General features: G+C 38.2%; 1 protein-coding gene across 2 annotated transcripts; it reads left to right on the forward strand.

Moving 5' to 3' along the window:
• The first annotated feature begins 165 nt into the window (after nucleotides 1–165).
• MAIP1 (matrix AAA peptidase interacting protein 1) lies at nucleotides 166–8,478 on the forward strand. Of its 2 annotated transcripts, XM_016950286.3 has the most exons (5): nucleotides 166–615; nucleotides 3,639–3,710; nucleotides 4,125–4,251; nucleotides 6,151–6,298; nucleotides 8,094–8,478. In XM_016950286.3, exons 1-5 carry the CDS (start codon nucleotides 166–168, stop codon nucleotides 8,170–8,172), a joined length of 876 nt encoding a protein of 291 aa, XP_016805775.1. In that variant the 3' UTR covers nucleotides 8,173–8,478. The 2 variants fall into 2 exon arrangements, with proteins under 2 accessions (XP_016805775.1, XP_054536022.1); XM_054680047.1 differs by lacking the exon at nucleotides 6,151–6,298.
• The last annotated feature ends 13,531 nt before the right edge of the window (nucleotides 8,479–22,009 follow it).

Here is a 22,009-nt window from a genome sequence, read left to right on the forward strand (position 1 = left end):
GCCTGGGCTGCGTGCTGGAGAGCGGGAACGGGGCCGACTCACCAGAGGCTGCAGCAACAGGTCCACTTTGCTCTCCAGTCTTTTTCTCCGACACCGCTGAGGCGGTGTCCCACCGACTTCCTTTCCATACAGCACCGGCAGGCACCGGGGTGAAGGGTCATAAAAATGGCGCTGGCCGCTCGTTTGCTACCCCAGTTCCTGCACTCTCGGTCGCTGCCCTGCGGGGCCGTCCGACTCCGGACTCCCGCTGTGGCCGAGGTGAGGCTGCCGTCGGCCACACTTTGCTACTTCTGCCGCTGTCGCCTCGGCTCGGGAGCGGCGTTATTTCCACGAAGCGCTAGGGCCTTGGCAGCCTCGGCGCTACCTGCCCAGGGCTCCCGGTGGCCAGTGCTCAGCAGCCCGGGACTCCCCGCAGCCTTCGCTTCTTTCCCTGCCTGCCCTCAGCGCAGCTACAGCACGGAGGAGAAGCCCCAGCAGCACCAGAAAACCAAGATGATCGTCCTGGGATTCTCCAACCCCATCAACTGGGTTAGGACTCGAATTAAGGCCTTCCTTATCTGGGCCTATTTCGACAAAGAGTTCAGCATCACAGAGTTCTCCGAGGGAGCGAAGCAGGTTTGTTTATTTCCCTGATTGACCTATCCGTCTCTAATGAGTTCAACTATTGCTCGCAGAAGTGCTTAGCAGTGAGTTTTCTTCACTGGGATACAAGTGATCAAACGTGATTAGTGGCCCAGACATAGAGCCTTCCAGCCATTGCTTGACTTAAAGTAAGCTTCTGGGCCGGGAATGGTGGTACACGCCTGTAGTCTCAGCTACTTGGGAGGCTGAAGGGGAGGATCGCTTGAACCCAGGAGTTGGACGTTGTAGTGAGCTGTGATCGTGCCATTGCACTCCAGCCTGGGATACAGAGCCAGGCCCTGTCTCAGAAAGAAAAAGCTATATGGCTCATCTTGTCTGAACATAATTTTCAAATTTACAAAGTGGGCAAGACAATGCCTGGCACATAGTAGGCACTCCATGAATGTTTGCTGAATACATTAATAAATGGGTAAGATTGAAGAATAATTGAGATAACATTTCCAAAGTGCTGTAACGTCACCTTGGGTAGAAGAGCAGAACTTCCTGCCAGCTATTAGACAGAGCCGACCAATACACCACCCCATACTCCGTAAAGATTAAACTGGAGATGAGCAATTTTACCCTTTCAAAGGATTTGCTGAGACTGCCTGGTGGCTAAGTGCACAGCACCCTGCACACAGAAAATATTTAGCCTTTAGAGATTCTTATCCCTGACTTTGTTAGTTACGTACCTGTTTCTGAATGGCTGATTATACCTTGCCTTACCCTTGTGACATATGTTCACTTGGGTCCTGAAATTATTTGTAGATTTTGTGGGTACATGCTTTTTTTTTTTTTTTTTTTTTTTTGGACTCCTTTACAGATTGTATCGTTCCCAAACATTGCAGAACTGCTGATAACAATAGAAGTCGGCCAGGCATGGCGGCTCACGCCTGTAATCCCAGTACTTTGGGAGGCCGAGGCAGGTGGATCACAAGGTCAGGAGTTCGAGACCAGCCTGGCCAATATGGTGAAACAGTGTCTCTTCTAAAAATACAAAAATTAGGTGTGGCGAGCCCCTGTAGTCCCACCTACTCTGGAGGCTGAGGCAGGAGAATTGCATGAACCCGGGAGGTGGAGGTTGCAGTGAACCAAGATTGCGCCACTGCACTCCAGTCTGGGTGACAGAGCGAGACTCCGTCTCAAAAAACAAAAACAAACAAAAAAACCACAATAGAAGTCAGAAAGTTTATTTCCTGCTTCATACCTCCATATGCCTTAAAACCATGCTATTGGTGTAATCATTTTACAGTATTGGTTGTATACTGGTATTGATATTTTACTCCAAATTTATTTCAGATTCTTTCCATAATCATGGCCATTGGTATTTATAAGACCAATCAGTTGTAAATCAAATGTTTTCAACTTTGTGTAATAAGTGTCAGTATTAACTCCTGCTGCCTGCTTCTCTGAGTCAACTCTTGACTACTATATATATTTATATAAAAAAAGTCAAAGAACAAACTTGATTAAGATGCTTAACTCAGCATTATAATTGATAAACCTCTGCTCTTGTCAGTTCTCAACATCTTTTGTCCATGCAGTGGCAAGTTGTATTGATCCTACTGTTCTTTACAATGCCCACTGATGATATATGAGCTTGTCCACCTCATAACACATATGATGGTACCAGTTCATTTATGTTTCAGTAAGGAATGGAAATCATCTCCCCACCATGGGCAGGCATCAGGCCTCAGTACTTGTTTCCTCTGAACACACGGAGGAGCATGCAGCATTTTTGGGGTCACTCCAGTCCTAGTGGTCCTCCAGCTGTTAGCTATTTTCACCTCCTTCCTTGCTATTAAGCAGTATTTCCACCCCATTCATCAGCCAGCCTGTATGCATTGTTGCTTATATAAAGCAAACAACCAGAATTTCAGTATCAAGGTGTCGGAGGGGTTGTTTTCTCCTGAGGCCTCTCTCAGCTTACAGATGGCCGTCTTCTTGCTGGGTCCTTGCATGGTCCTCCCTGTGCATGCGTGCTCCTGGTGGCTCTTACTCCACATTTGCTCCTCTTATAAGGATGCCAGTCAGATTGGATTTTGGCCCACCCTGATGGTCTCATTTAACTTAATCACCTCTTTAAGGCTTTATCTCCAAATATAGTCACATTTCAAGGTTCTGGGGGTTAGAGCTTCAACATAAATTTTGGGGGAAGGAGAGCACAATTCATCCTATAACAGTTAGGCAGTATTCTCTGACATGCCATATCTGACATGCCTGTGCATCCTCTGGCAGCCTAGATTTCAGCTTAGATGTTTCTTCCTTTAGGAAGCCGTCTGATCCTCCCAGATTGGGTTAGAAGGCTCTTCTGTATGCTCCCAAGTCATCCTGTTCTTATCCCTGTCAAAATTCTTAAACTTGTCAGTTTACTTGTCCTTTCCCAAGTAGACTGAAAGTTCCCTGAAGACAGGTAGGATCTTAACTCACAGTTTGCTTTCTCATTGCTAGCAGTGAGGAGAATTGCAGTTGGGTTTTTCCCTCTTTGAAAATGGAATTTCATACTTCAAAGTTAGGATCTACTGTTTTAGACCATATAAACTAATGACCTTCTCTCCCACTTTCCCAAACCTACATTATCTCCCATACTGAGATTCAGACTACAGCCCAGATTTCCAGACTCCCAATGCAGTCTCGACTGTTCTCCTTTCCAACTGCTATCTATGCATGATTAAGAGGTAGGTCATATAACTGCCAAATGATTGTTTACTTCATCATTTTAAAAAGAAATATAAAGGAGGATTTTTATTGAGACATCTAGATTGTACACCACACACTATCATTTCCCGGTCCTGAGAGTGGATCCAGAATTAAAGGTCAAGTCACTTACTGCTATATATGTGGGAAGGCCATATATGAAAAGTCAACCAAGAGTCATGCCTTGATAAATTAATATTTGATGTTGTTTATCACTATTACCATAAAATAGTCTGTATTACACTTAGCCATTTAAATATGAACATGGTATGGTATTTTGAAATAATAATCCCCACACTTCCCTTAATATTTTTTTCAAGGCTTTTGCTCATGTATCCAAGTTGCTGTCACAGTGTAAATTTGATCTGTTGGAAGAACTTGTGGCCAAAGAGGTAAAGTATATTTTACATTTTGCTTTAAAAATAAATGCTATTCTCTTGCAATAGAATGATGCACATTTTCCTTATTTATGCTTAAAAATAGTGTGTGTGCCAGCATCCAAAGTAGAGTCTGTGTATCTGTTCTTATGGGTACTTTGGGTCATATAAAAGCATGGAATAACTCCTGCTACTTAAGGCATAATGAAGTAATCATGATGTCTTCCAATTGCTCTTATATGGAATGTTCTGTTAGGAATTACCTAGTTGAATAATGAGATACATTTCAGCCTTGCTTTTGAGGATGAGTAAATATGGTAGTAAATTTAAAAATAGGTTTGGAAAAATGTATTCCATGATAAAGATCACTTTTTGAAAGTTTTCAAAAATTGTATCAGTGAACTAATGGCTTGCTTTTTTCAAACTTAGGTGCTACATGCATTGAAAGAAAAGGTTACTTCACTACCTGACAACCATAAAAATGCCCTTGCTGCTAACATAGATGAAATTGTATTTACATCAACAGGAGACATCTCCATTTACTATGATGAGAAAGGTAATGCCAGAGCATAGTCAACTTGAAATGATCCATAATTGTCCAGATAAGCTAAACTAGTGGATAATCACAAAATAGTAGAGTTTTGTCAGGACAAGTATTTATAGAACTTCAAAGAAAATGTTATATCCATTCTTTAAAGACCTACTTCTGAAAGAGTTGAGATATGGTCATCATTTCTTAAGCCTTTCTATCTAGAACTTTTTTCTGCTACTATTTTATTCACAGTAGAGAACATCATCACTTACATTGATGAAAATAGTTTGAGCGGCTCCCACGTCTCAAATAGAAAATATTTATGTTTCAGATTTCCTAACTTGAAGGAAACAATTGAGTATTTTAAAGCTGCACTTTATATGGAAGGAATGAGGGGTAAAAGAAAATCAAATTAGATACTGTCAGCTAAAGACGATTTGAAAAGATTAACTGCAGAACTCCCAAATTGGATCTATTTGAGAATAATGAAAAAAGTTGGTAGGAAATTTAGTGGTTATCTGGTTCTTCTTCTCTGAGGCATACATTTTCCCTATAGCATTCCTGATAATTCACTGTTTGTTCCTGATACATACAAAGTTGGCCCTCTGTATCTGGGGGTTTCGCATCCACAGATTTAACCAATCTAGGGTAAAAAATATTTTAAAAAAATAGTTGCATCTGTACTTGAACATGTGCAGTTTTTTTCTTGTCATTATTCCTCAATAATACAGTATAACAACTATTTACATTAGCATTTACATTGTGTTAGGTATTATAAATAATCTAGAGATGATTTAAAGTATACTGGAGGATGTGTGTTATGCAAATACTACACCATTTTATATAAAGGACTTGAGCATCTGTGGATTTTGGTATCCACAGGGGGGTCCTGGAACCAATCCTCCGTGGATTTCGAGGGATGACTCTATTTGCATATGTATTATGTGCCAGCCACACAGGAAATGTAGCCTCTGCTTATACACTTCCCAAGATGGAAGAAAAAGACTCTTAGTGATGATAAAATTTTTCATGCACACATTATTTTGAAATATTTGTAAAGATATTTTTAGTGATAAATATTTTCCTCTTCCCTAATATTTCAAATTGCATCTCAGCACCATGGTCACTAACTAATTTTTGCATCAGGAGTTTGTCAGAATCACCAGGCACAGTAAGGTGAATTGGGTAGAATAGGAAGCCTTTACTCTTTCTGGCAGTTGAAGTTAAGATAGTTACTGAGCAGCAAAAAATATTTTTTTTTCTCCTCATTTTTGGTTTGACAACAGGTATCTGTCAGGAGATTATTATAATCTTAGAAAATGCCTGGCCAGATGCGGTGGCTCACACTTGTAATCCTAGCACTTTGGGAGGCTGAGGCAGGTGGATCACTTGAGCTCAAGAGTTCAAGACCAGCCTGGGCAACATGGCAAGACCCAGTCTCTACTGAAAATATGAAAAAATAGCCGGGCATGGTGGTGCATGCCTGTGGTCCCAGCTACTCAGGAGGCTGAGGTGGGAGGATCGCTTGAGCCTGGGAGGCGGAAGTTGCAGTGAGCCGATACTGCGCCACTGCACCCCAGCCTGGGTGACAGAGTGAGACTCTGTCAAAAAAAGAGAAAGAAAAAGAAAATGCCACTAATTGAAAATAATCCATGTAGTATACTTAGTAAAGTACGTGCTCAGTTAAGTAGTAGTTTTATTACTGAGATACAGAGAAGAGGGCAAGTATGCCATAAACCCTAAGACAGTTTTCTAAAAATAAAATAGTATCAATACAAGTATTTTAAGTCACATCAGAATAAGCACAAAATTTGACCTGTAACAACTGTATAACTGCTGCCAATTTCTGATTTCATTTTGTTTATATGGATGATAGATTATTTTGATTTGTATTCGTATGTGTGTATATGTTTTTTCTCTAAGGAAGGAAGTTTGTTAACATCCTGATGTGCTTTTGGTATCTAACCAGTGCCAACATCCCCAGTGAAACTTTAAGAGGAGCCAGTGTATTCCAGGTTAAGTTGGGGAATCAGAATGTGGAAACTAAACAACTTCTTAGTGCAAGCTATGAGTAAGTTTAATCAGATTTCATTGTTTCTTCAGAAAATGGAAGGTAGTGTGAAGGTATGAGAACTAAGAGATCTTTAGGAAGAAAAGAATTGAAATTTGACAAGTTATTTATGAAGAGAAAAGGTCAGAAAGACACACTGGATATGAAACAGGAGAGTTAAGAAATTAGAAAGAGGTAATGTTGCTGAATTTAATTAAATGATGTTTTAGCTGTCTATTGCTGCTTAATAAACTACCCCCAAATTCATTGGCTTCAAACAGCCATTGACTTTGCCTGCTATTTCACTGCTCAGAAATTTTGGATAGGCTCAGTTAGGGGGTTTTCTCTGCTTCACCTGGCATCAACACGAGTGGCAGGAGCTGGAGGATTCATTTCCACAGTGACTTCTTAACTCGCATGGGTGGCACCTTGGTACTCCTTGGCTTCTGCATGACTCTGTATTCTCCAGGGCCACTCTTTGTGGCTTGGACTTGTGGTAGTTTCAGACTAGTCATATCTTTCACATAGTGGTTGAATTCTAGGAGGCAGAAAATGGAAGCTGCTAAACCAGTAAAGGGCTATGCCCAGAATTAGAACATCAGTTCTGCCATAGTCTACCTGTCAAAGCAGTCAAAGGATCTGTATAGTTTAAAGGGTATAGAAAGACTCCCCCATTTTTGGGGGCAAAAACCAGCAAGGCCACATAGCAGAAGAGCACATGGGAGGGGAGATATGGTTGTGGCCATTTTTGGAAAATAAAATCTGCCATAATTGGTACATGAACCATTTATTCACTAGACATCTGTTGGTCATCTGTGTGCCCACATGCTCTGATAGAGGTTCAGATACAAAGTTGAAGGGATACTGCCCTTAAGCACATACTGTATAGTAGGAAGTTAGCAACTTACGTAAAAGAGACATTATATTGTATTTTTATGCGAATAAAATCTAGAACAGTGAACTGCTGGAGCAAGTCAGTGAAGATATAATTTAACATTTATTAAAAAGATATGTTGCCAGAGTTACACAAATCTGCTTCAAAATAACAAACCCCAAAAATGACCTAAGAAATAAAATGTATGCTGTTTTACTAAGGTAAAAGAGAATTATATCCTCATTTTTTTTTTTGCTCTTCTTAAATGTGTTTTTTTAAATTTTGCTTTATTTGTAATTACCCAAAATATTCTATATATTTAAATACTTAATTTAAATCTACTGAATTGCCTGTTAAGAAATAATTTTTAAAGAGCACTGTCGTCAATACTAAACTTTATCTTTTCTGATGTTTCTTACTAAGACTATGGGTACTTCATAAACATTGTTATTTTCAAGATTGATTTAATGTATGTAAACTAAATTCCACTATTTATTCCTAAATTGGTAACAGTGCTATTTGAAAAATAGCTTTTTTCCTGTATCCTAGGTTATGTATTTAAAGTGCTGTTTGCATCACCAGAGTCCAGTTTATCTGTCCTCATATTAGGCATGTGTTATAGCTAGTATTTAACACATACTAGCTATATGTGTTATTTATATAACACATATATCCAAGTTTCTCTTAGGGGCTGGTAGACGTTGAATATAGATTAGTCCATTAAAAATACTTACATTACTTGAGAATGTACTTCAATTTTGTGGGTATATTTATTGTGATTGAATGGGTAGGTTAAACTTTTTTTTGTTTTGATTTTGATTTAATATTAACCATTAGCTTGTTGCCAAAAATTCTTCTAAATATACACTTGCAAATTACATAGTTATCTAACACATACTTGGACTGATGTAAGATTTACATTATTTGCAATGTCTTTCCTAGGTTTCAGAGGGAGTTCACACAAGGAGTAAAGCCTGACTGGACCATTGCACGGATTGAACACTCAAAATTATTAGAATAATTTTCTTGGAAAAATCAGCTTATGGACTTTAGCAGTTGCTGTGAAAAACTAAGGAAGAAAAATTTTGGGGTCATTTGATCTTCACTTAATCTAAGTCTGTGAATTACTTTTATATTATTTTGAAATACTCCTTGCAGTATATTGGCATGATACAGTAAAAGCATTTTCCACAGATTGTTATCACCTTCTTTAAAAGAAGTCAAAATTAAAAAAATACAATAGCACGTTGTTGGTGTCATATTCAATAACATTTCCAATGCTACATATAATTTTATAGACATAATAAAGAAGGTATTGAAAAAACTACTTACAAATTTCTTTATATATTTTTTAAATTGTTTGAGAAACAGGGTCTTGCTCTGTCTCCCTGGATGAAGTCCAGTGGCATGATCATAGTTCACTGTAACGTCGAGCTCCTGGGCTTGAGCGATCCCCCTGCCTCAGCCTTCAGAGTAGCTGGGACTACAGGCATCCACCAGCATGGCTGGCTAATTTTAAAAAAATTTTATAGAGATTTCACTATGTTGCCCAGCTGGTCTTGAACTCCTCAAGTGGTTCTGCCTCGGCCTCCCAAAGAGCTAGGATTATAGGCATGAGCCACTGCACCCAGCCTACTTACACATTTCTAAATTAATAGTTCTTAAATATTTTATTTGTGGCTAATACATTTACACTTTTTCTTTTGACGGAGTCTCCCTCTGTTGCCCAGGCTGGAGTATAGTGGTATGATCTCAGTTCACTGCAACCTCCACCTCCTGGGTTGAAGCAATTCTCCTGCCTCAGCCTCCCTTGTAGCTGGGACTACAGGTGTGCACCACCATGCCCAGCTAATTTTTTTTTGTATTTTTAGTAGAGACAGGGTTTCACCATGTTAGCCAGGCTGGTCTCGAACTCCTGACCTCAGGCAATCCGCCTGTCTCGGCCTCCCAAAGTGCCGAGATTACAGGCGTGAGCCACTGTGCCTGGCCTTATACCTTTATTTTAAGTATGTGTAAGATTTATTCATTTATTTTTTAATCACTGCTGCTATTTGGCCTCTTTGGTCACTAGCTAGGTAAGAAGGAATAGATGAAATTATAGCAGATAGGTCTCTACAAAACTGAAAATCAGTGAATTTAAAAGCATGCTAAGATACAAAGAGAGAGAAAAAAATAGGACAGTGTCTTAGCCACCTATGGGATAATATCAACTATTCTAATATACTTGTATTTTGTGTCCTAGAAGTTGGAGTAGTGGAAACAAAAATAGTATGTTAAGAAATAATGGCTGAAAAGTGTCCTAGTTGATGAAAACTATAAGCCCACAGATTACAAGAAATTCAACAAACAAGGTAACACAGAGAAAACAGTCTGATCAAGGTACATCATAATGAAATTGTTGAAAACCAGAGAAAGTTGTAAAAGCAGCTGGAGGAAAAAAATAAAGGTACATTCATGCAGAGAAACCAAGATAAGAATAACTACCTATTTTTCTTAAACAGCAAGTTAGAGACCTTGGCATGCCATCTTAAAAGTGCTGAAAAAATAACCGGTTTACCTAGAATTTGATGATATTCAGCAGAAATCTTCAAAAAGTGAGAAGACTCAGAGAAAAGATGAGAGAATTTATTGCCAATGGACATGTTTTATAAGAAATGTTAAGGACCAATGGACAGAATAGAGTTCAAAAATGGACCCATGCATATATGGACAATTGATTTTTGACAAAGGCACAATTAGCTGTGTGTGGTGGTGTGTGCCTGTAGTCCCACGTGCTTGGGAGACTGAGATGGGAGGATCACCTGAGCCTGGAGAGGTTGAGGCTGCACTGAGCTGTGATTGCACTCCAGTCTGGGCAAAAGGGTGAGACCCTGTCTAAAAAGAAAACAAAAAGGCACCAAAGCAAAGAGGAAAAGCATCTTTTCAACAAATGGAATAAGTATATATTCATATGAGAAATGAACCTCAACTTTTACATCACATACATAATTTTAGTGCAAAATTTAGATTTTAAAATGGATGATAGACCTAAGCAAAAGCTAAACCTAGAAATTCTAGAAAAAAAAAACAAATAGACATTTGCTGTCTTGAGATTAGCAAAGATTTTCTTAGGATATAGAATGCATGAACCATGAAACAAAAAAAATTTATAACTTGGAATTTATTAAAATTAAAACTTTTTGAAAGACATCAGTAAGATAATTAAAAGGCAGTTCACAGATTGGGAAAGATGATCTGAAAAGGTTTTAACAAAATTAGCTGAGACTACAATATCTTTGAAACAAGGAGAACATGCAATGGCTCTTTGACAATTTTCATGCTGTTGAGTTATGGCCCCTAGGGAGAAGAGCTTTATCTTTTCACACACCTATATAACTGAACTTTTATGATAACCTTGAATGAGTCAATGGATTCTTATGGCCTTTATTGCAAATATTCTGACCTCATCTGTGGACCATAGATAATTCTGTAGTTATTTCTTGAATTTTATATAGTGAAAGTTTTCCAATGCATAGACCAGTTAGTAAGTGTATACATGAGGGAAAATTTTAGGGAGCCTTAAAAATAACCCTTCTGCTTTATTTTATCTGGAAATTCCATGTAAGATAGGACTTACGTCACAAAGAAGAAAGGAATGTTCTCATAGTAGTCCCAAAGTAACATTTAAATATTGAGTCTGGTGAAAAGATTTGGGATTGATAGAAAGTCCCACTTCTGAATTGCTTTAGTAAAACAAGGCCAAGTAAAGTCCACTTTTCATCAAGCCTTCTACAACTTACATACACCCTCAAGTTTGCTTGTTACTATTTTCTTTCACATTATTGCACAACCAAACATTTTCACTTTAAGACAAAACTCCCTTTCCCCTCTTCTGAACTTGTAGTACAAGTCAATTCATCTTTCCTCTGGCTCTTCAACTTTAAAATGTTTTTCTGAGCAATCTGATATTCTACGGAAGTAGAATTAATGATAGATAGGCGGCATGTTTAGTAACATAAAAGCTGCATTGTTGTCCATCTGTATTTATAGACAATTCCCCTTGGGACTTTAGAGGAATGACAGAAAATTGCTGGGTGCTGAGTTTTCTCTTACAGCAGCATAATTGGACAAATCTTGGATAACTCTGTTTCTTTCATATTTTGTTCAAAATATCGCCCATTGTTTCCTTCACTGGCTTTTCTGCTTACAACATCTACAGGTGTTCCTAGCCATAGGCTCTTTATTTTTAAAGAACAGAGGACTTTTGGTATTATTTTTAACTTGGAGCCAGTTACTTTATCTGAAGGGTGATAAGTTTGGTTTAATTTTCAGCTAGTTTCCTTTTTAAAGCTCATTGAAAATGTTCAGCTACATGTTGGAACTCTCCTAAACTGGCAATTTTCCATTCCATTGTGCAATTGCTGTTTAAGACCCCTGTTTTGAGTCTCAGCCCATTACAATGACAGATAAGGTTCCCTTCATTTCATATATTGGGGCTATTCCAACTGTCTACTCAAACTGAAACTTTCCTAAAATCCATCTTTAAAGTCTTGTATTAATTTGTCTTCACTTTGCTTACAATGTTGAATCTGTTCTTATCCGTAAAGGAAAAACTGCATGTCCCTATATAGTGTACTATATATACATCTATTTTCCCTCTCAAAGCCATTTTCTTCACTTATACACAGCTAAGTGATGAAAATCTCCTCCTGGTGTTTCCCATCCTGCTGCTTTTAACCATTTTTCCCGTTTGAGAGACTAGCAATTAAGCAAGCTATATAAATTAAATAGTCCAAAATAATGTCTATCTAACAAAATTCCAAATTCTGCAGCGAATTTGTGTTAGTCTTACTGATGCTCTAGACCAAGGTTTAAATTCAGCTTCTATTGATCCTGCTTTCTGTTCTAGCAAGTCTAAGGAGAATACTATACAATGACCTTTTCTGAGAAAAGTCCTGAGGAAAGGGTATCACATTTAGACATTTAGGAGGCCAGGAGTAGAAGGAATTGAAAGAATATGACTGAGTGATGAGAATTCGATATCATCTATATACGGAGCATAGTTTCAGAAGGCTTGAATGATAGGAAATTAGAGAGTCTTTGAAAGAGACTATCTTCTCATCAACTGTTTGTTTTGAGATCTCGACACACCAAAGAAGTTGACTACTGAATTGTGAATATTATTAGTTTTCCTCATTTTTCTAGAGCTCTGCTTAAATGTATTAATTTTGACTATCAGAATGTCCCCCAAGATAATCATTGCTACTTTGAGTTAAAAATATTTTTGCTGTACTAGGGTGAGCACATGAGTTAGTATTTTAGTGAGAATTCATATAAAAAGTAGTTCTGCCAGTAAGAAGTTATGACTTTAATTTAGAAAAATTCATGACAAACAAGAAAGAAGCCATTATAGTCAAACAAAAATATATGCTAAAGAATAGCCTCTCGGGTTACCTACCAACTGGGGCTAAGAAGGGACTATGCAATGAATGACATGACAATTTTTTACCCTGGCATATGGACTAAACAAAATGGCCTTTCATTAATTGATAAAAGAGGAAGTGTCCCTATGAAGGTGTTTAGGGGACAAAAGGCAAAGTTTGATCATGAATTTGTCATTGTCTACTGGACCTCTAATTCATAGTCCTTGGACTCAACTTGGAATGAATTGGAGGCTGAATGGACTTATTCCTTTGTTCATTCCCTATGTAGAACCCCCTTATATATCCAAGAAATAAAATGACTATGAAAGACAAAGAAACAGGAAAAAAAAAAAGTCCTGAGCCAAGACTTTGTACTAGTAGATGCACTAAAGCAAAACAAGCACACGCTTGAAGAATAATGAAATTAATGGCCAAAATATTGACAATGCCATCTACAAAGAACTATTTTGATAGGAATCCTCATTTAACAAAATAAACTCAACAATACATGCTCACTGAGAGTCAGAGTACAGATCAATATTGAGACAAATATACTTGGAACAAATCCAAAGGATAAATGAAATCTGGACACAAAGGGACCTGATGAGGACACCTTTATTTATTTTTAAGTTAGAGTCATCAAAATAACCTTGGTGGAACCTCATAATTGTCAAAATATGAGACCACCACTGAAAATCAATATAAAACCCCAAATTTGAATTGATTTATTACCTTAGTAAGGGAGGAGTCTTGTCAAGCAGAGCAAACCATTGATCTTACAGGGATTTTTGAGGAAGAGTGTGTTGTGTTAGTGAAAGGTGGGAGTGGAATTGTGTCAGCTTTATTTCAGATGTGTTAGTTTTCATGTCTACATGTTCCATTTGATTCTTTCTCATAGCTTCTCTATGTTCATGTTTTCCTTTAACTTGCTGGGCATAGTTATAACAGCTTTTTGTTTGTTTGTTTGTTTTGAGATAGGGTTTCATTCTGTTGCCTAGGCTGGAGTGCAGTGGTGTGATCTTGGCTCACTGCAACCTCTGCTTCCCAGGCTCAAGTGATCCTCCGACCTCAGCCTCCCAAGTAGCTGGGACTAAGGTGCATGCCACCATGTCCAGCTAATTATTGTAGATTTTGTAGAGATGGGGTCTCCTTATATTGCCCAGGCTGGCCTCAAACTTCTAGCTAAAGTGATCTGCCTGCCTCTGCCTCCCAAAGTGCTGGGATTACAGGTGTGAGTCACTCTGCCTGGCCCAACAGTTGTTTTAAAGTTGTCTTTCTTTAAAATCTCTTTCTAGTAAGTGATTTTTCTTTTGGTTATGGGCCACATTTTCCTGCTTTTGGCTGGTCTAGTAATTTTTAAAAAATAAATAGGGACAAGGTCTCACTATTTTGCCCAGACTGGTCTTGAACTCTTGGACCGAGCAATCCTCCTGCCTTGGCCTCCCAAAGTGCTGGGATTACAGGTGTGAGCCACCAGGCCTGGCCTGGTCTAGTAATTTTTTATTGGACGCTGAATTTATGAATTTTCTGTCATGGAATATCTGGGTATCATTGGGTAGTATTTGCCTTGAGAAGAATGTTGAACTGTGTTCTCTTAGGTAGCCAGTTAGGTTATTTGGGGTTCAGGTTGATTTTTTTGAGGCTATTGTTAAGCTTTGTTAGGGTTTATCTAGACTAGTTTTTACTCTACCAAGAGTGTAGCCCCATTTGTATGGAGTAATTTATGGGGTCTCTACTGGATGCCCTGAGTTATCAAACAGGACAGCACTCTCCATGCTGGCTTAGGGAACCCAAATGAATTCCCAGCACTATAGGCTCTCTGAGAACTGTTCACTTCACAGCTTCTAGTCACTCTTTGCTTGACTTTATAGAGTCTCACTCTATAGCTTTTGTTCATAGCTTAGAGTTCACTAAAAACTCAAGGAAATTACTATACAAACTTCTGAAGTTTTGTTCCGCATAGCTTGCTCCTGTCTGAACATTTGCCTTACACCTCTGGCCTCTTCAGACTCCATAGCCTTCCATGTCTGTCTCCTCAATTCAGCAAGTTTATCATGTTCTGCTGGGGATTTTTTTCCCTGGCTGGGTGGTCTAGAAAGTGCCCCACACAGAAATTTGGGTTATCATAGGACCTGCCTTGTTCGTTTCTCTTCTTTCACAGATAAAAATACTGTGCTTCCTACTGTCCAGTGTTTGAGCACAGTAGTTTCATGTAATCTGCTGAGTTGTCTAGTGTTTAAGGCATCAGGATAAATGTTTATTATGGCCAAAGCAGAACTTATTTTCTTATTTTTAATTTTTTTATTTTTAATTTTTGTGGGTACATAGTAGGGTTATATATTTATGGGGTGCACGTACATGGGATGTTTTGAAATAAGTATGCAATGTGTAATAATCACATCATGGAGAATGGGGTACCCATCCCCTCAAGCATTTATTCTTTGTGTTACAAACAATCCAATCATGTGCTTTTTGTTATTTAAAATGTACAATTATTATTGACTATAGTCACCCTGTTGTGCTATCAAATAGTAAGTCTTATTAATTCTTTCCAACTAGTTTTTTTGTACTCATTAACCATCCCCATCCCCACTCCCCCACCCCACCTCCATTTCCCTTCCCAGCCTCTGGTAACCATTCTTCTTCTCTCTCTGAGAACTTGACATGTTTTTAAATACGCTTTCTAAATGTGTTTTGTGTTGGTTACAGAGGAAGAAAAGAGTTTATATCATGTTCACTGGAGTTGTCTGACTTTTGAAATATGAAGCTGTCACTGTTGGCTTTCACTGAAGTGGCTATATCATCAATACAGGCTCCCTGATCAGAAAACCTGTAGATTCTCTTAAAATCAAGAACTAGTTAGATGTATTCTACTTTGACCCAAATGAACTTGGCTTGCCAAGTATGGGACACATAGTGACACAGGAAGAAGTTAGAAAGGACTACTTCTGGGTGGCTTACCATTCTTTTCCCAGGACTGAGCATAGCCACTAAGACAATAAATTCTCAAAAATATTTGCAAACTAACAGGTGATGTTTATTTTTAGTTGGCTAGGCTCCTCAGACTATTCTTCATTAAGACTAATTTTCTCTCCTAGAAGAATAGCTATGAGCTACAAAATAACGTACTTAACTCCTGAATGTCAGCATTGGCTAGATCAGGAAAATGTTTTTAAAAACTCCTGAATGTTTTTAAAAAATTATCTGAATTACATTTTTTCCCTAACTTTTCATTAGAAAAAATTTCAAACATACTGAAAAGTTGAAAGAAGGGTATTGTATTAGAGTTCCCCAGAGAAACAAAACTTATATTTATCTATCTCATATCTATGGAGAGAGAGAGAAACATAGATATCTATGGAAACATATATAGAGAAATTTAACATTCGTATGGTGGTTTAAATGTTAATCTCATCAAAAACTACTTTCACAGAAACATCTAGAATAGTGTTTGACCAAATATTTTCATTGAAAGCATTTGAAAGTAAGCTTCAGACATCATGTATTAATATTTCAACCCTAATATTTCAATATGTGTTTCCAAAGGATAAGGGACACTATCCTATATAACCACATGTACATTAGCAATAATTCCATAGTATCAGCTAATACTTAAATTTAAAATTTCACCAGTTGTCTTTAAAATGACTTTTTAATTCAAGATCCAGTCAAGGTTTACCCATTGCATTTGGTTATGTCTCTTTAGTCCTTGTTTCAAAATTTAGAATATCCCCATCCTCATTTATGGCACTGCAATTTGGAGAAGTCTAGAATGGTAGACACACAGCATGTCCCATATCTTGAATGTGCTTGTTTTTCTATGGCATCATTTCTGTAAGCTGGAAATTAGGGCGAAAGAGTTGATTAGATTCAGGTGAAACATTTTTGGCAAGAATATATAAGTGATTTGCGGACCTCCTATTATATAACATCAGGCAGTACCTAATTTCTTATTGTCCCATTGTTTAGAGTGGTGATTATGAGAACCCTCAGTTGTAAAAGTCATTTTTTTCTCTTTATAGTTAATAAGTAATCTGTGAGATGATACTTTGATACCTGGTAAATATTCTGCTCACAAGATGCCCACATACTAACCCCTGGAACACGTGAACATGTGTTCCAGGGGTTAGTTGGCAAAATAGGACTTTGCAGGTATGATTAAATTCAGGATTTTGTGATGGGAGGTTATGCTGGATTATGTGGGCGGACCCAATATTATCACAGATGTCCTTATAAAAGGGAGGCAGGCGGGTCAGCGTCAGAGAGAAGGACATGTGATGATGGAAGCAGAGGTTGGAACTATGAGGGGCCATGACAGCCATAGAATGTGGACAGCATCTAGAGTCAAGAAATGGCAAGAAACAGATTCTCCCCAGAGCCTCTAGAAGGAACGCAGCCACACTGACCCATTTTAGACATTTGATCTCCAGAACTGCAAAATAATAAATCTGTGTTGTTTTAAGCCACTACATTGTGGTAGTTTGTTACATAAGCAACAAGAAATTAATACAGAAGATGATCCTTATATGAATCAGTGTTACCTTATAATTTGCCAAATGATTATTCTTTAATTCTATAATACCTATTGGCATTCTTTGATACAACAGAGCCCTATCCCTTCATTTTTCTTAAATATCACTAGAAACTCATGAATTCTTTCATTTTTTAGATGAAGTCTCATTCTGTCACCTAGGCTGGAGTGCAGTGGCAGGATCATATTCACTGCAGCCTTGAACCCCTGTGCTCAAATGATCTTTCCACCTCAGTCTTCCAAAGTGCTGGTATTACAGACATGAGCCACCACACCCAGCCTAAACTCATGGATTTTTATTCATCCAATGTAGTATCAATTATAGTTATTATTCTTGTTGATGCCTAAATATGCCCCAGTTTTGCCAGCAGGAGTCCTTGTAATCTGTCTGTGTGACAGATTAAAGATGAACATGACTCTGTTGTTAGTCTTTGAGTGCGCCTGTGTTTTCCAATGTAACAATACATTTCAGGATCTTCTTGTCCATTTCCTGCCTCAGAGCTGGAATCAGCCATTTCTCCAAGGAGTCTTTTTTTTTTTTTTTTTAGGGCAATGAATTTGAAAACCAAGATTTGAGCATTTTGAGGTGTTTTCTCATTTTATGTCTGTAAGAGAATGTTTATACATGTTTGAGATTTTGGATCATTTACCTACAATAACTTTGGGAAAGCTAAATGTGGATTGTTTGCCTTTATTTCTGTCAACCTTATTTAAAATAATTCTTTCCCCATCACTCTCTATGCCCTAACCCTGATTTATTTTGGCTTATAGCACTTATCACGATCAGACATTGTAGGATGTGTTTGTTTATTTCTCCCATTGTCTTTGGAACTAAGGGAAGAACTTTACCTATCTTGTTCACTACTGAAACAATATCTCATACAAAGATATTGTTTCAGGCCCTGAAACAATATCTCATACAAAGTGGAGCTCAGTAAATATTAGTTGACCAGATAAATAAGAGTGAGCCTCACTTCTGTTGAACTTCCTAGTTCACATGGCAGGAACTTTTTCCCTCTTGCTTTTGATTTGATACCCTAGCAAGCTGGATGTGATTTTTAAAATCATGTACAGTACCCCTCTCAAGGAGTATATGGTATTATTGGATGTTTGACCTCACTTTCATGGTCCTGTAACAAATGTCATTCTTTCTAAATTCCACACGATGGAGCTAACTGTATATGAAATCTAAATGCCAGGATTGGCTGTAGTTTGGTAGGATTTGAAGCCGCTAAGGAAGGGGAAGATTGCTTTGCTTATTGACAGATTTTTCTACATAGATGTGTTTTAGGAAATTGCTCCACAAAAATATTTTATGAATATAATTTGTTGATGTAAAAGTGGTTAATTGCATGGGTCAAATTGGAGGGAAATTTTACCCATATCCCTGCTGGAACCACAGATTATATCATTCAGTGCCTCTGTAATTATGCCCATCCTGGGAAGACTGTGTGGTGTATCAGTCAGGATAATGTAGATTATGCTGCATTAACAAACAGCTTCTCAATCTCAGTGGATTGAAACAAAACAAAACAAAACAAAAAGGTTTGTTTCTTGTTCACACTGTATGTTCAGTAAGAGACACCTGGGGACTCTGCTCAGTGCCAGCTCATCTTCTTCCCCGGACACAGGCTGATGGGAAGCCACTACCGGCTATGATAGCAAATGGAAAAGACAACTCTGAAGGGTGAACCTGGAAGTGATACAATTATTTCGCCAGAACATGGTCTCACTCAACCATAGGGACCCAGGAAGTACAAATCTGCCATGTTCCTGGAAGGCAGAGGGTAAGAAGTATTTGGTGAGATGCAATAATGATTACCACATGCAGAAAAAGCACACAGTATTACATCACAGAGAGCAAGAGAGAGACTTTCCAGGTGTTTTAGTTACACATTATTAACTGAGCATTATTGACTACTCTGCTATGGGGGTCTGGAGATGAGAATCACTCGTTCAGTGTAACAATGATTGCAGATGTCTAAACCAGTTTAAGTGAGAAAGGCTATAGAGCCCTTGAATCTATTATCTCCATTTGATGAGATCTGCTAAGGTGTGCTAACACACTCATTAGATTAATGGGATCACCTAGGAGGAAGCAGTGGCTTACGCCTGTAATCCCAGCTACTCTGAAGGCTGAGGCAGGAGGATTGCTTGAGTGTGGGAGTTTGAGGTTAGCAGTAGTCTGGGCAACATAGTGAGACCTTGTTTCTAAAACAACAACAACAACAAAATTGGTCATGTCAATATTATTATAAATTGTTCATTATCTCAAAATAAATTTTAAGAAACTTACATAAGACCTTATAAGAGTACTTGATATTGGCCATTTTAATTTCACAATGTGGGCAGATTATGCAAATGATTGGCATACTGTTTAGGATTACTTCTATTAAATAATTGCACGAAACAAAAACTTTTAAATATTATGGCTTAAATAATATAGAAGTAGTTGTTTCCTCTTACACTAATAGAGATTCAGAGATATGATGCTTTGGGGCTTGTATGCCAACTCCACAGAGTCCTCAGAGATCTAGGCTCCTTCTAGTCACAACTATCTTCTTTAGGGCATGATATGTGTCCTTCTATTAAAAAATGGCTTGTAGAGCTCCAGCTCTCATATCCATATTCCATGGAGCAGAACGGAGGAAAGAAAAGAACAGGCAAGGGGTATATACATCAGCTGTCTTTTAAGATGCTTTCCCAGAAGGCACAAAAAACATTTCCACTTAATTTCATCAGCCAGGAATTAGTCATATGGTCACATGTAATTGGGAAGGTGAGGCTGAGAAATACAGTTGTTTAGCTGGGTACATTTTGTTGCCTCAAATAAAACTAGAGGTCCTAAAACTGAGGAGGAGGGGGAGAATGAATATTGGCTGTAGGCTTCTAGCAATTTGCCCTAATTGGGTTACTTGAGTCATGAAGCCACACAGACCCTGCCAAATAGCTGACAGACTTGCTTTCCCCAGCTTCACTGACAGACCATGGTGGCTTCTAACTGCGGTCTGGAAATAGCCCTAAATATTGCCTAGCTATTTTTTTTTTCTTTGAGATAGGGTCTCACTCTGTCACCGAGGCTGGAGTACAGTGGTGCAATCACAGCTCACCAAGGCTCAGGTGATCTCCCAGGCTCAGGTGATCCTCCCACCTCAGCCTCCTGAGTAGCTGGGACCACAGGCACACACCACCACACCTGGCTAATTGTTTGCATTTTGTTTTGTTTTGTTTTGTTTTGTAGAGATGGGATTTCACCATTTTGCCCAGGCTAATCTGTAACTCCTGGACTGAAGCAATCTGCCCACCTTGGCCTCCCAAAATGCTGGGATTACAGGTGTGAGCCAACATGCCTGGCCTTGCTAAGCTAATTCTTAAATAAAGTTTTTAATTTATTTTTAATTTTTGTGGGTACATAGCAGGTGAATATATGGATTACATGAGACATTTTGACACAGGCATGCAATGCATAATAATCACATCAGGGTAAATGAGGTATCAATCATTTCAAGCATTTATCCTTTGTGTTACAAATAATCCAATTATACTCTTTTAGTGTTTTCAAAATGTACAATTAAATTATTTTTTACTTTAGTCATTTTGTTGTGCTAGCAAATACTAGATCTTATTCATTCTTTCTAACTATTTTTTTTGTGCCCACCAACCATCCCCACTTTCCTATCACATCCCCACTTTCCTATCTCCGCCTTCATAGACTCTGGTAACCATCCTTCTACTCTCTATCTCCATGAGTTCAATTATTTTAATTTTTAGCTCCCACAAATAAGTGAGAACATGCAAAACTTACTTCTCTGTTCCTGGCTTATTTCACTTAACATAATGACCTCTAGTTCCATCCATCTTGTTACCAATGACAGGATCTCATTCTTTTTTATGGCTGAATAGTACTCCATTGTATATATGTACCATATTTTCTTTATCTGTTCATCTGCTGGTGGATACAGGTTGCTTCCAAATCTTGGCTATTGTGAATACTGCTGCAATAAATATGGAAGTGCAGATATCTCTTTGATATACTGATTTCCTTTCTTTTGGGTATATACCTATGGGTGGGATTGCTGGATCCTATGGTAGGATTTTTAGTTTTTTGAAAAACTTCCAAACTGTTCTCCATAGTGGTTGTACTAATATACAGTCCCACCAACAGTGTATAAGGCTTCTCTTTTCTCCACATCCTTGCTAGCATTTGTTATTGCCTGACTTTTGGATAAACGCCATTTTAACTGGGGTGAGATGGTATCTAATTGTAGTTTTGATTTGCATTTCTCTGATGATTAATGATGTTGAGCACCTTTTCATATGCCTGTTGGCCATTTGTGTGTCTTCTTTTGAGAAATGTCTATTCAGGTCTTTTGCCCATTTTTAATCAGATTATTAGTTTTTTTTTTTTTTCCTACAGAGTTGTTTGGGCTCCTTATATAATATATTCTGGTTATTAATTCCTTGTTAGATAGGTAGTTTGCAGACATTTTCTCCCATTCTGTGGGTTGTTCTTTGCTTTGTTGATTGTATCCTTTGCTGTGCAAAAGTTATTTAACTTGAAATGATCCCATTTGTCCATGTTCGCTTTGGTTGTCTGTGCTTGTGGGGTATTACATAAGAAATCATTGCCCAGACCAATATCCTGGAGAGCTTCCCCAATGTTTTATTGTAGTAGTTTCATAGTTCGAGGTCTTGGGTTTAAGTCTTTAGTTGATTTTGATTTGATTTTTGTATGTGGCGAGAGATAGGGGTCTGGTTTCACTCTTTTGCATATGGGTATCTCCTTTCCCAGCACCATTTATTGAAGAAATTATCATTTCTTCAATGTATGTTCGTGGCACCTTTGTCAAAAAATGAGTTCACTGTAGATGTGTGGACGTACCTCTGGGTTCTCTATTCTGTTTCACTGCTCTATGTGTCTGTTC

This window comes from Pan troglodytes, chromosome 13, assembly GCF_028858775.2.
Source record: "Pan troglodytes isolate AG18354 chromosome 13, NHGRI_mPanTro3-v2.0_pri, whole genome shotgun sequence".
NCBI lineage: Eukaryota > Metazoa > Chordata > Mammalia > Primates > Hominidae > Pan > Pan troglodytes.